The sequence below is a fragment of the Eupeodes corollae genome, chromosome 3 (genome assembly GCF_945859685.1).
Source record: "Eupeodes corollae chromosome 3, idEupCoro1.1, whole genome shotgun sequence".
Taxonomy (NCBI): domain Eukaryota; kingdom Metazoa; phylum Arthropoda; class Insecta; order Diptera; family Syrphidae; genus Eupeodes; species Eupeodes corollae.
This window is the reverse complement of record NC_079149.1, coordinates 23301801-23316678: the sequence shown is the minus strand read 5'-3', so window position 1 is coordinate 23316678 and position 14878 is coordinate 23301801. Positions and strand designations below refer to the sequence as shown.

General features: G+C 32.5%; 1 protein-coding gene across 2 annotated transcripts in view; it reads right to left on the bottom strand.

Moving 5' to 3' along the window:
• Positions 1 to 14878, bottom strand: part of LOC129949421 (coronin-1C-A) — a 37959-nt gene that overhangs the window by 7460 nt on the left and 15621 nt on the right. For both annotated transcript variants that reach the window (XM_056060872.1, XM_056060873.1), the window contains exon 2: positions 5045 to 5313. In XM_056060872.1, the coding sequence (XP_055916847.1) occupies positions 5045 to 5242 (198 nt within the window). In that variant the 5' untranslated portion in view covers positions 5243 to 5313. The remainder of the gene's footprint in view (positions 1 to 5044; positions 5314 to 14878) is intronic.

The following is a 14878-nucleotide window of genomic DNA, read 5'->3' as shown; positions in this document are numbered from 1 at the left end:
GCTTTCTTAATGAGTCTTAAATCATTTCTATTTGAATTTGATTAACAAAAAAATACCACTTTCTCTTTCTCAATCCAAAAATAACTCAAAATATTGAATATTTTCCATTACGCTATTTCTATAGTTATAGTATGACCTTTGAAAAAAATTTAAAAATAATTATGCACACGTCCGCACTTAAAAATATTAATTACATGCCATAAAACGTGTAATAATTTACCAAAATAATTGTTTTAAGTATTGTAGCCTCACAAATCATCACCTGCCGGCCACCAGCCGACGGACAACAAACAGCGATGCGGCTCCCGCCCACTTGACAACCTAAATTCTAAAATAAAATTGCAGCAAACTATTCGATATCCTTCTGAGACTGAGTGCATCATTCTTTTCGTTTTCATCGAGAAAGTGCATCTTTAAAATGCACAACAACAAAACTAAGTAATAAATAAAACAAAAACTGGAGCGAGGACTGTCTGTTGGATTTGTGCGACACTTTGGCTACACGAACCGGCTTAAGCATCACAGTTCGGTGGTGGTATAGAAATAGGCAAACAAATGTCCAATAGACCTGCAAAACACTCGCCCAAAGTTTCGAAAATATCCTAAAATGGTTTTTTTTCGAATTCAAAAATAAAATCGCCTTCATACCGGCAAATGAGTGAGCGACGACGACGGCGGCAGAGGCAGCGACAGCGGCGTGTGGTAACGCTGCTGCTGCGCGCGCTTGTATTCTAAAATGTGGTGAGTAATTTTCTAATTTTAAAACTTATTTAACGGTAAGTAAGTGTGTGAAAAACGGGAAATCGTTCAATAGGACCACACGGACACGGAGGATTGTGCGACTGCGAGATAGAAAGAGTCGAGGCGAAGCCGTTTTTAACTTTCTAAACATATCTCTACACCGTTCTCGGTTGCCGACCTATTTTTAAAAATTTCCATAATAATTTAATTTGTTTTATTTGTTTTTTTTTTTTTTTTTTAAATTCTGTTGCTGTTTTGAGATTTAAATAGATTTTTCTGATTGGACAGGATCCAATTATTGTTGAGGTAACCGTTTTTCTTTTTCACACAAGGCGGATGTGTGGTGTGTTAAGGGTTCTGGCTAATTTTATGCGTTTTTATTGTTTTGAAAATTTTATGAATTGTTTTAAAAAGAATTGAGAGGGTTCATATTTTGGATGATGATTGATTAGGCGTTAAGTGAAAACGCAAAAACTAATTGTACATTATGATGATGACTTACGTAAATTTTTAATTTGCAATTATTTAAAAAAAAATAATGTTGTCAAATAGAATAATTCAATTATTTTTCATTTGTGATGAAATTCAAATTTAATGAAATGTCAACTTAAATAAAAACATCAGTATTTTAAATTTTAATGATTCTTGTAGCGCAGTAGATTTAGGGGAAGAGATAAGTATCTCTGGCCGTGTGTCAGATTGGGATTTAAAAATAACATCATGTTAAAATATTTAAATTTAATTTTCACATAAATAATAATGAGTATAAGTAAAGAATATTTGTGAGAAAGGAACAATTTCAAAGGAAATGAATAATTTATCATTTTTCTTCTTTGAAAATATATTAAATATGACATAAATGATTTTTACTTATACAAATTTAATTTTGATTTGAATAATTTGCAATAGTAAAAGATTTTTCGATGGAATCACGTTTATTTTCGAAAACGAGTCAGTGATAGAAAAGCTAAGGTACTTATAGTTTAAGAAGACTGCTTGTAAGAATTGATAAAATTAAGAAAGTTATGTTTCTCTAGAAATTTCGAAAAATCGATCATTTAACTGGTTCCAATTACGTCAAAAAAGATTTTCGCTGTGTTTATCTCAATACTGGATTTTTTATTGTGCCGAATACAATTTTCTACTAATACAATTTTCAGCCGGTCGACTTACAATCTCAAATACATTTCCGAAAATACATTCTATGGAAGTCCAGAATTATTTTTTTAACGGTGTAGTTCAATTCCATTCCTGCCGGATGATTTTCAGGCAAGTTTTTAATCCGGCTCAAAAACTGTGCACAGTCGCCCATTTTTAAGCTCGGTTTGGCTATTTTAAAGATACGCCTTTAAAATCAATTTGATTTATAATAATCATCCACATAAATGCTATTTATTTGACATATTCCAATCCACGAGCCTATTATCTCGGTCGTGTACAAAGAGAGGTTTTTTGTTAAGAGATTTTATTCTGAGAAGGCCGCAATTTGGGCAGCTGTCAGCTTTGAAACTATCATCTTTTGACATTTGGAAAGTTGAAACTACGATAATGCTTAGAAATGGAACGATACACACTTCAACAACGCATTGATATTGGCCACGTTTTATTATTACAATTATGCAATCCCGATCAGAGCAAGAAAATAAAATATATTTTATGACGTTCAGATCAGAGTTGCCCTTCTATTATTTTGATTTGATGATTTTGTTGTTCTTTTTTTAGATAACAACTATGAAGTTACAAAATATTTCGTTTTCAGATATATGAAAATGGTAATATTTTTATCGAAATACATAGTTGGAAATGCTACAAGACTTTAATAGACAAAATGTCATCTGGTGTAAAATAGAACAATTAATTTTTAGATCATAAAAATAAATCACATCATAAAGCAGAATTTCGCTTTGAAGATGATCTGATTATTATCAAAATCCATTGATTTCCCTTAAAAATACTTGTTTTTGGCAACTTCTGGTTATAGACATTGGGCAGGTACAGATGACATAAGGGATTGCAAAGTAAGGTAAGTTTCTAGCATCTGATTGGCCAGCTGCCAAAAAATTGCCTTCCAATAAAGACAATTAAATTGGAAAGTTGACTGGAAAGTTAGTCAAGAAAAATCTCCCTGACTATCAAGTCAAGTCTGCTTCTGTCAAAATGACAATTGATCATGTTTTTTTTTATTCAACTGAAAGCTGAACTTTATTACTCTATGATTTTTTTTGCACGAATCCATTTAACGTTTTGTGTAAAAGGGATTCTTGTAAAATTGGAAAAGAAATAAGAAATATTTCTTAGCAATACAAAATGCAAGTCGTAAAGGACTTGTAGCTTGCCTGAGGAGTATTTTGTTGACAATGATGTTTTTGATAATTTTTGTATTTGTACGATGAACTGAAGGTGTAGGCTCATGAAGTAATGGTCCAAGTTTAAAATGTATGTCACTTGAAAAATAAGTTAGCTGCTTTGGTCAAAATTTACGTTGAACCTGCTTATGACTGGAGCAAAAATTGTTGACAGGGTGAATAGGGGGGGGTAAGTTTTCATTTTTATCAAAATAACTCGAAAACTGTCTTTTTACATTTTAGCTACTGTAATTCTACACCAACAAGATTGCTACACTTTTTCTTAGTAAAACTCATAGTTTTGGAAAAAAATCGAAAACATTGAAGTTAGCAAGATTTTGTGTTGGGCAAATTTCTATTTTTTTGGTATCATTGGGCAATTATATTCTATTAAAAAATTAGGTCTTCAAATGGAACCCCCATCATCTTGAAAAGGCGGGTTTTTATAGTTAAGAGTTGGAGAATTCAATATGGATTTCAGTTAACTAATGATCACGAAATACATACATTTGTTTTGTTTAATTTTTCTGATTTTAGGAAGTCTCCGAAACCTTAGACGTTTTCTACTCAATTAAAATATCGTACATTTCAAAAGAGGTTGCTTTAAGCTAAAAGCACTAGAAGGAAAAGATTTGTCTCAATTTGCACAACGTCATTGGAATTAAGATTGTGGTGTTTATCGCTTTAAGTACCTTATCCTTTGACAACAAAAGGGGTTAGCTTTAGAGTAATGGTAATGCTCCAGAGGTAACCAAACTATTACGAACTTAAAACATGTAATGAAAAGCATTATATTGGTTCAAAGGTAGAACTCAATAAAGATTTACTCATAATGAAGGTTTCAATCAATCATTTAGCCCCGAGCTACTCGAAAATTAATTTCAACTGGCCAATATAAATTTGAATTAAATTAAATACTAAGGGCTAAGTAGACATGTACATTGATTTGCGTTGCAGCATTTCAATGCAGATATTGAAATAAAAGCTAAAAATAGTGACGTTTGGAAGCGTAAAAAGAAGGATTTATAAAATAAGCTCCCTAACGTCAACTTTATCTTTTTTTTCAAAACCTAATTTAATACAAAGTGTACAACTGTCATAACTTAAACTTAACATACAAGTTTGAACAAAACCATACATTTATTTTAGGAGTTTTCTGAAATGTTCGTGTTCTCAGAAATATAAGTTTCTCGTGTTTTTTGGTATTAAGATTCTGAGATTAGATATATTATAGATTTTTGAGGGTTAAAGATCGAAAGTAAAGAAAATATGTAATTACTCCACTGACTCTATCTTTTACTAAACAAAGGTCATTAAAACAAAATCAGATTTTGCTTTCAGATTAGAATATTTAAAATTCGGACTTTAAAACATTTTATGTTACACAATTCAAACAGGAAGACAATAATAAATACAAATTTATGAAGTTAAGGTGAGAAATTCTGAATCGAAAAATTCTCAGAAATATGAACTGCCCAAATAAATTAAGTGAAAATATTTTAATTACATTTTAAACACTTTTAAATTTGGCTCTGTTTAATTATATTGTTAATAATACAAACAAGTAGGTACATATATGAATATTGAAAAATGAAATATTTAAATCGCTTGAGAGAGAGAATGACAATTACCGTCTGTTGTGACGGTACGGTTGCCAAAAAAAAAAGAATCTTATATCCATTTTAATTCATAAAAATTGAGACAATGAATAATTATGTATTCTCTGAGTTGCCAGACATTTCTTGTTTTTTTTTTTTTTTTATTTTCAAAACATTCCTCACGACTCATCGATAAAATTTATGACTCATTTGACGGTGGTATATATCTTAAATCTGTTGCTAACATTTAAAAACTCTAAGATCGAGAGACAGGAAATCAATGGTGCTAAAAATAAAACGAGTAGAAAAATCAATTTAAAAGACAAACAGAAACAAATAATAAAATAAAATAAAACTTACCTTATTGTGTGGCAAGACAATAAAAGCTCCACCACCAGCTGACTCGACAATGATTGCCAAAAATTTGGGATTTACAGCACAGAATGTTGAATCCCAACTGCTTTTCGATACCCGAATGTTATCATAGCATTGCTCACGTTTCAGTGCCTGGCCATAGACGTGACGAAATTTCGAACTTCGTACAACACGAAATGACATTTTCGATTAGGTTCCGTTTTTTTTGTCTTGTGTTCTGTTCTTCTTGTTTTCCTTTTTTTTATTGTTAAAAACTGAAAAAATATAAAACAAAATAAATTAAATGAATCGACTTAAACTTATTGTTATATGGGGCGATGGCCGGAACGGTGTGGTATGGTGGCAGAGGCATACCCAATACACTATATTCCATACTTCATACCACATATCGGCTACTGCCCCATTTAATCGCATTTGATTTCTTTATTTTTTGATATTCCATGGAAATTCTGTGTGAATCATGACGTCTAGAATAACATTGACACAAACACTCGACTCGGCTCGACTTGACTTGATTCGACGCAATGTACTTGCCAGACCTCATTTTACTCATTCTGGACACATTATTACGAGAGTCGAGTAAAGCCGGCAGCAAAGTACATAGAATAAATAGAACTACTCTCTGATGGAGCTGTCCGGGTCCGCTAACGATGATTAGCATGAGGTCGATGGTGTGGGTTGGATTGATTGACAACATAAATCGCACTGTTTATATCATTGGTTTTTGTGGGTACTTTTTGTTCTATCGTTCTATGACAGCTACGCTACGAGGAGAAGGTGGGTGATAATTGTCTATCTAGTGCAATAATAAAGAACCTCGTGAGCCAGAGCATTTGATTTCGATGACACAATTTCAAGCCCTTCATATGGTTTGTTTATTTTTTGTTTTGTGTTATTGGAAATCGTTTTGAATTCGAAACTGGAACAGTAGGTAAGTTTTGTATTTGTTTTTTTAGTTCAGTGGCGGTGTTGTTCTAAATTTACAGCCATCAGACGTGAGTGGATTATAGAAGAACGCGTGTGTAGCTTGCGTTATGCGAGACTCTCATTCGTTTGACTTTCTTTTGATAGCGTTTTTTTTTATTTAGGTAATTGTTGGTGTGGTGTGTTTTGGAACATTGATGCATAAAAGTTTCAACCTTTGACTTTAAATAAAAATGATGTCGTTTGCTTTCTTTGAATACAAAGAACCAAACATTTAACCCTGAATAATTGAATTTTCTTACTTAGCTAAATAAACTATAAGAGTTATGTATTTGTTTTTATGATTGCGAACTGAATTTTTAATGTCAAGATGTGAAAAGGGTTAAGATTAAGTTCAATGGAATTTGGAGGCAATATAAGCAGTGGCAAAGTGGAAGAAGCATTATAGTTTTTCATTCTTTGAATAATTGCTAGAAGATACAATAATTCTTGACTTTAGCACCATAAAAGTTAGTGGCTATGTTTATTTTCATGGAGAAAGTTTTTTTGGGGCCAATAAATTCTGTGTTTTAAATACCTAGATGGTAGAAATTTTAGGAACATTTTACACCTTCCAATGAAAAGTTAAACCAAAAATTAGGATATAGTCTTGTTTCGTGTGAAACATTCATAATGTACATGTGTGCATGTAATAAGATAGTAAAGTGAGGCGTATACGAAGTCTTTTATTAAGTTTATTCACATTTAAGATAATTTATTCTTTATGTTTGATCACATTATTTTTGGGGTTTTTCATGGGTAAAATAAATAAACTTGTTCTTGATCTAGATAAGGCAAAACACAAATTTCCTCTATATTTTGCTTTTCATGGGCAAAATAAATTGATTAATTTTTGATTTAAGATGAAACCTACAGATCAGAATTTGCTCCTCATTGCATGAATAACATTAAAAAAAAATGTTAAGCTGTGAATTTGACAACACTTATACAATGGCGAAAACAATAACAATCGTGTTCCATGCGCCACAAAAATAAATCAATTTTTAAAGCAAATCAGAATTTACCCATGGAAAACTCCATTTGACTTACACTAATAGATAAAAAAAGAGAAGAGACAATGGTTTTCTTAAAAGAGCTTCAAACTGTCACTTTTGGAGCTTTTTATCTTTTTTACTAAAAATGCAACGATATACACTTCAACAACGCAATAAAATTACAATTTTGTAGGAAAAGTTTGTTCAACGATTGTGATTTGACCCCATTTATACTTTTTGCTTCGTGACCTTGAAAAATATAAAGACAGAATTCGTGAATTTATTGACGACATAAGGCAAAAAAACATACAACTGTGCAAATTGGTACTGCAATCCAGCCACGACGGTAATTTTGCTAACTTCGTTTCTCATTGTTTTGGTATACCTTTTATTATAATTAAAATACTAAACCTCTAATTGAAAAACTATACCTATAAAGTTAAAAAGTGTGAAATTGGTGAATTATTTTGACGTTTCATGATTTTATCTGGATGTCCCACTGGTAGTTAAAAAAATACATATTGAAGACCAATGATAATACCGCCGAAAAAGTGCACTTTCAGAAAAGTTCAAATGAGTTCCAGATTGTCAAATTAATATGACATTTTAATCTTAACTGCGTTTGACATTTCGACATTTTATCTCGCTTTCACTTAATTTGACAGTCCAGAACTGCCATTTTTTTAAGAATTCACATGGCTCCTTGTCAAATAATACGACATTACTATTTTTACATGAATTCATCCACCTGTTATTCAAAATAAAACATCATCTATGTCAAACTCCACTAAGCCATGTAATTCTGACTTTCAATCGTCATATATACTTAAAAAACTTCCATTGAAACCGCAGATGTTCAATTTGAAACCCAAGTTCAATATGAAAAAGGCAAAAACACAAATTAAAAAAAAAACTTTAACAAAAATGTCAAGTGTGAAGTATTTAATAACAGTATATAAAATGACACGCTCGAATTCACCACAAATAAATGTGCATTTCACATCAAAGTTCATTGTTCCAACCAAAACCGCGAATTGCGCCATCAACCAAATGCACTTACTGCCAAGCAAAGTACTGACGCTGAGCTGAAGTCTAAAGCGTGTTTCTTTTCTCAGGTACATAAACTAAACCACCATCTATCGGCGCGGTGGCACAGCCGAGCCGGCGTGGCACTAAATTAATCCGCTAATCATTTGCATCGGTTGTTGTGGCTTTAAGTGTGTCAAATTAAATGTCAATCTTTAGAACTCTATTATGTCTCTATATATCTCTATTGATGACATTTGTTTTTATCGAACTGTAAAGAAAATTTCTGGTTTATTCATCTCATTACTTTACTCATTCGAATAGAAAAATAAAAAAAGGCAAAATAACACTTGCATGATGCCCTTTTAATTGAAACGAATTAGTCTTTCGTAACAACGGCAACGACGACGGATACAATGAGGAGAAAAAAAGAAGATATTCAACTGAGTGAATATAATGTCACTTTCCGCTTCTGGCCAAGTTCACACGACGCAACATCATATCGTCTCCATTATACAGCTATGGCCAAAATTATAGGAACAAAAGTTAATTTTTGATAATAATTATTTGTTTGTTTCTGTAAGACAACAAATATACAATTTAAGCATTTAATTTTGTGGTAGTGTATTTTATTTATGTTTCCTAATTTGTAACTTTAAAAAAGCAATTTTACAAAAATTAATCAAACAAAACGAATCAGTAGAACGGAATTTTGTTTTTTAAAAGATTTTTGTCAGGCATTTTTTTCCAGCGAATTTCAATCAGAAATTTTCACTGATCGCTATTAATGCCTTTTTAAAAAAATTCGAATGTTTGGTTTCAATAATGAAAGCATTGATTTAGCTATCCTCTTTTTTCATCGATGAAATCACTTTCAAGAAACAGCTGATTCGATAATTCGGAATGAATTTGTTTTAGTTAAGGCTACTACCATTGAAATGAATATTGAAAACAAAGTTTCACCACACAAATATAATAATAATATAATTTTTATAAAGTTTCTGAAGCAAGTTAAGAGCAGCTTGAATTTTTCAATCCTTAACCATTTTTTTCAATTTCGATACAGGTATGTTAAAATACATATTAACAATTTCTAACAATACTCGTTCCAAAATGATTCTTACAAATATTATTTCATGTTTTTTGACATAACAACAATAGGGATTTAAATGGGGTCTGAGCTGCCAAAAAATGCATTACAACTTCGTTGTAAGGCAACTTCGTTGTAAGGCAACTTCGTTGAACATTTAGTCAAGAAAAATTTCGCTAGTTATCAAGCCAAGTCCATTTATGTCAAAATGACAGCCAATCATGTTTTTTCGTTCAAAGAAAGCCCAATTCTATTTAATATTTTGTGTAAAAGGGTTCTCTGTGAAGTTGGAAATTGAATAAGTTATATTTCTTAACAATACAAAATACCAGTCGTAATGGAATCTTGAATAAAAGTGTTTTGTTTTGGACGAAGATCCAAATTCCGCCGTCAGGCAGGATGATCCATTCAACATAGACGACGAAAGCCAACAATCCCGTCTCCCCGACTTAGACGAAGTAAAGATTGAAAAATCTAAGCTGAAATCTAATAAAGCGGCTGGAGCGGATGGATTGAATGCCGAGCTCTTTAAAGCAGCTGGAGATAAGTTGGTTAGAAGCATGCAACAACTTATTTGTAAGATATGGTCGGAAGAAAGCATGCCCGATGAATTGAACCTAATGAAAAAAGGAGACCCTCTAAACTGCACAACTATAGAGGAATCAGTCTACTTAACATCGCCTATGCAATCTTCTCTGCCGTAATATGTCTAAAGCCCATCGTCAAAAACCTGATAGGTCCTTATCAGTGTGGTTTTAGACCAGGAAAGTCAACAATCGATCAAATATTCACATTACGGCAGATCCTGGAAAAAACCCAAGAACACCAAATCGACACCCACCATATTTTCATCGATTTCAAGGCCGCATATGAAAGCATCTACAGGGACGAGCTTTATAGAGCCATGTCTAGTTTTGGCATCCCCGCCAAACTGGTCCGTTTGTTCAAAAAAGGTTTTAGACAAGGTGATGCGCTGTTATGCGATTTTTTTAACATCGTGCTTGACGGCAAAAATGGTTTTAACGGTTAATGAGGGCCAAACAAAGTACATGCTGTCGTCAAGAAAGGATTTACAACACCGACGTCTTGGTCGATCGATAAACGTTACTTTGAGGTAGTCAAGGACTGCGTCTACCTAGTCTCCACTCTAAAAGCAGAAAACAAAACCAGCGCTGAGATCAAACGCAGAATAACTCTTGCGAACCGCTGTTTCTTTGGGCTAAGAAACAATTGAGTGGTAAAGTCCACTCTCGAGGGACCAAATTGTCGCTTTATAAGGCCCTTATCATTCCGTCCTGCTATACGGTGCAGAACCATGGACTATGACAAAATCGGATGAAAGCACCTTGGGTCGGTTTGAGAGAAAAGTTCTTCGTGTGATCGGCGGTCCCGTATGCATCGAAGGGGAGTGGAGGAGAAGATGGAACGACAAGCTGTACGGGCTTTACACCGACGTAGACTTAGCCAGACGGGTAAAAGTCCGACGACTTAGATGGCTGGGTCACGTAGAGCGCATGGAAACCAATGTCTTCGAATCCACACCCACAGGACAGCGTAGTAGAGGAAGACCGCTGATCAGGTGGCGCCCACAAGTGGAAAGTGACCTCACCCAACTTGGAGCGCGAAACTGGAGACATCTAGCTATAGGGACCGAGCTAGATGGAGAAGTTTGTGGGGTGAGGCCCTAGTTCACACAGAACTGTAGCGCCACCTTAAGTAAGTAAGTAAAAGTGTAAAAACTGTATTGGAAAGTTGACTGGAAAGTTAGTCAAGAAAAATCTCCTTAACTAGAAAGTCAAGTTCACTTATGTCAAAATGACAGCAAGCTTTTTCATTCAATTGAAAGCTGAGCTTTATTACTCTATACATTCATTATTGTCTACACAATTCCATTTTATATTTTGTGTCTAAAATTTGAAAAGGAATAAGTAATATTTCCTACATTACAAAATATGAGTCGTAATTGACTTTTCACTTGCCTAATGAGGGTTTTGTTTACAACATTTTCGGTAGTGTTTGTACGATCAACTGAAATCAGAGGTTATTAAAGTAAAGTTCTGAGTTTGAAATTAGTGGCACTTGAAAAACGTGTTGTCTTGCCTTGTTCGAAATGTACTTTCAAAGAATGCAGTTGACGGCAAATGAAGTTCCATACGTTCCATTGTACGAAAAAGAATTAACCACCGCTGTTTTAGATTGTATTTTTGCACTTCAAGTGCTAGAAAAAAGGTATCTTGATTTCCTATTTATCTAAGATTCAATGCAATCCATGATCACTTGAACGAAATGTCAACAAATTCCAATGCTTGGTTTCAGGTTATATTTCTTTAAGCTTAACAAACCCTACATTGAATTTAACATTAAAAAAAAAACATTATATACGCCTATGTTAAAAAGTGAAATGAAATTGCATATTTATAATTCGATCGATTTCGAAAACTTCAAAATTGCTTCGAACTGTCAGAACGGAAGGATCATCCATTTGTATTTTGTTTTTGAAGTAAAATGTTTGCTGTTTTAAAAATGGATGCAATATTTTCGGCAATTTGAAGTAAGACAAATTTTTGCGAGACAAATCAAATATATTAGATTTAAGTGACACAATGTGTGTGAAAATTATGTACAATTGTTCTGATAAAAATTCTTGATTTCCTCTTTTAATCTTTCATTGTTATCTTAGATTAAGCAAAGACGCTTTTTATATGTTCTAGGAGAAATAGAACCTTTTATAACACCTTTAGTTCAAAAACTTGCTGCAACCTTCCGATTCCTAGCAGAAGGAAACTATCAAATATCAATTCCCAGAAATAGAAAATGTGATTTGAATGCGTTCAAAAAATGAGAAAAAACGAAACACAGAACATTTGCATGTTCGAAAATCTAATTCACAATAACGTGGAACACCCAAATTCACTTTCGCAAAGTGTACGAGTATTCACAATAAGTGAAATGCAGAACATGGGCAATGTAATAGCTTTTTCAGGAAGTGTTAACTTTACTTAAGTGAAAGCAACAGTTACATTCAAAATTAAGAAATGTTCCTATTTTTATGGCTATAGTTGTAGGTACCTACTCCACTTTATGTCAGATCACTTCGCTAACCGCAACCACTCAGTTGAGTTTATTTTAACAAAGATGTCAACTTTGTTGTTGTACTTTTAGTTAAAGTATTCAATAAATAAATTCAATGTTGTCGTTAATTCGATGTCGCGCCTTAACAAGTCGCAGCTGATTGTGCCATTAAGTCGATTGTGTGTTTATTTCTTTTTTTCCACTGTACACGCACCATCATCATTATCGTCATCAACATCATCATTTAGGGATGTAATTATTCGGTAGAAAAGTTCATTAAACTTTTAATTAAACTTTCAGCTTGATTTCAATGTTGTTTTCCTCTCTAGGCACTACATACATACATATGTACATATGTTACATATATGCTGCACTGCTTTGGTTTCTCGTTAATCTTTTGTTTTTTTCTAAAAACAAAAATAATGATGAATGGTAGACATAAATAGCCATAATGTGGAATAAGAAGATTCGCTAAATGAACTTCATGAACAAAATACTTAGCTATACTATAACTACTTTGTACCTGCCTCCTAATGCAAAAAAAGCTGGTTCCGCTGCGAGGAAAGTAGGTTAGATAAGTTTTTGGCCAAAGTAAAAATAGGTATAACATAATAATCCGGGTGATTCAGGTTTTTGAATAAATTTATTCCGCATATTCACAAAACACTTTTATTAATAATAATCAAATGAAAGTGTTTTATTTAGTTTATTATTTTGATCTTCATTTAAATATGAAAAGGATTAATTGGATTGTGTAATCATTTAAATAGGTAATTAATTGCGATTTGCAAGTTGAGCAAAAATGATAAAGAGCGTGTCTTTTGTTAAATAATAAACAATAAAGATTCAAATTATTACACAAACGTTGATTTTTAAGTAATTTGTATTGGAAGCTTTGCGCTGCAGCGCGCTGCTTAGGCGAGTGCGAAATCACTTAGCAATTAAAGATTCTTCGGTCTAGTTTTCTGTGCACAGCTTATCAGAGCTATGTAAGGTTTCTCTGAATAGAAATTATTTAACTAGGTATTTAAACAAGAAGTACGTTTTTGAGTGGTAGGTATACATGTCTAGGAAAATTAAGTATTCTATTTTACCCGCTTCAAAAATGCAGTGTAATCAAAACTACTCAAAGCTTAAGAACTTTTGGTAATTTTAAAGTCTTCTGGAATTTTTTCAAAGTCTATAACTCACTTAGAAAAAAATATAGTATTGAATCTGTAAAAATTCCCGCACTCAATTATATAGGGTTTTTTAATAAGAGGTTTCGTTTCCAATAAAAACAATTTTGGACAGCTGTTACTTTTGAAGATTTTATCTTTTCACACTTAACAAGTTAAAGCTATACAATTAATTTACAGTATGAACAGACAACATAAGGGACTTCATTTTTCAATTAACTGCGTTCTTTCAGCGTAAATTTAAACCAAGCAACTAATTAGGTTTTCAAGTGTCATAAACTTTAAACTCGGAACTTTACTTCACTAACCTTTTCCTTCAGAAAAACTACCAAAAACATGATGGTCTACAAAACACTCCTAAGCGGAAAATAAATAAATCACAGAGTAATAAAGTTCAGCTTTCAATTGAATGAAAAATTTGTATTAGCTGCCATTTTGACATACATAAGTGGTATTGGGCAGGTTCAGACGATATAAGGGACTTGAAAGTAAAGCAAGTCTCTAGCATCTGATTGGCCAGCTGTCAAAAAATTGCCTTCCAATTAAGGCAACTTTATTGAAAAGTTGACTGGAAAGTTAGTCAAGAAAAATCTCCCTAACTATAAAGAGAAGTCAACTTATGGCAAAATGACAATTGATCATGTTATTCATTCAACCGAAAGCTGATTTATGATTTATTTATTTTCTGCACACCTTTATTTAATGCTTTCTTAAGACCTTTAGACTTTTTTTTGGGACCACAATAAGACCTAAGCAATTGCTCCACAATTTTTTTTCGATAACTTAAAGTTATCGAAGACATTCAGCCTTAAATGTGCGAAAAATTGAACATGTCTCTCCTTTTAATTTCAAAATGAAAAATCTTATTGGAAAACCACATATGTATTCAAAAGCTAAACTAGACATTTGCCATTTTATTATTAGTTGTGAAACATACTGCAACGAAAAACTCACTTACAGTAATCACTTCAAAAAAAAAGCTGGGAAAACGCTATGAAAATTCTAGAGTTTATCATTATTGAGTTGTCATTTTGAATTAGAGTATTAAGCAAGAGCTCATGACAGTTTGAATTGACAAATATTGTCAAATTGAATTATTAGGTTCGTTCCTTGAACTTAACCCATGGTTAATTCAAAGAGGTTTTTTGTTTTATTCTCAGAAAGCTTTCAATAGCTGCCAATTATGTTGAAGACATTACAAAATTAAGATATTTTATGTGAAAACTTAAACGTGTAAAATTACTATATTATTAAGTTACACTACACGCATACCCATTATTTAACAAAAATCATCAAACTATTTACAGTAAAATTAATTCTTTTCATCTTATGTCACTTTGGCAGTTCAGTCTTTTGCTTTTCGTTCACAAATCAAAATGTTTGCTTCAATTGTTTTAAGGGAATAGAATTCTTAGGATACTTAAAGAATCATTGAATAATGGAGTTTTCCTTCTTAAATTGATTTTTTCGCATGGAACACGGTCGAAATTGTCTT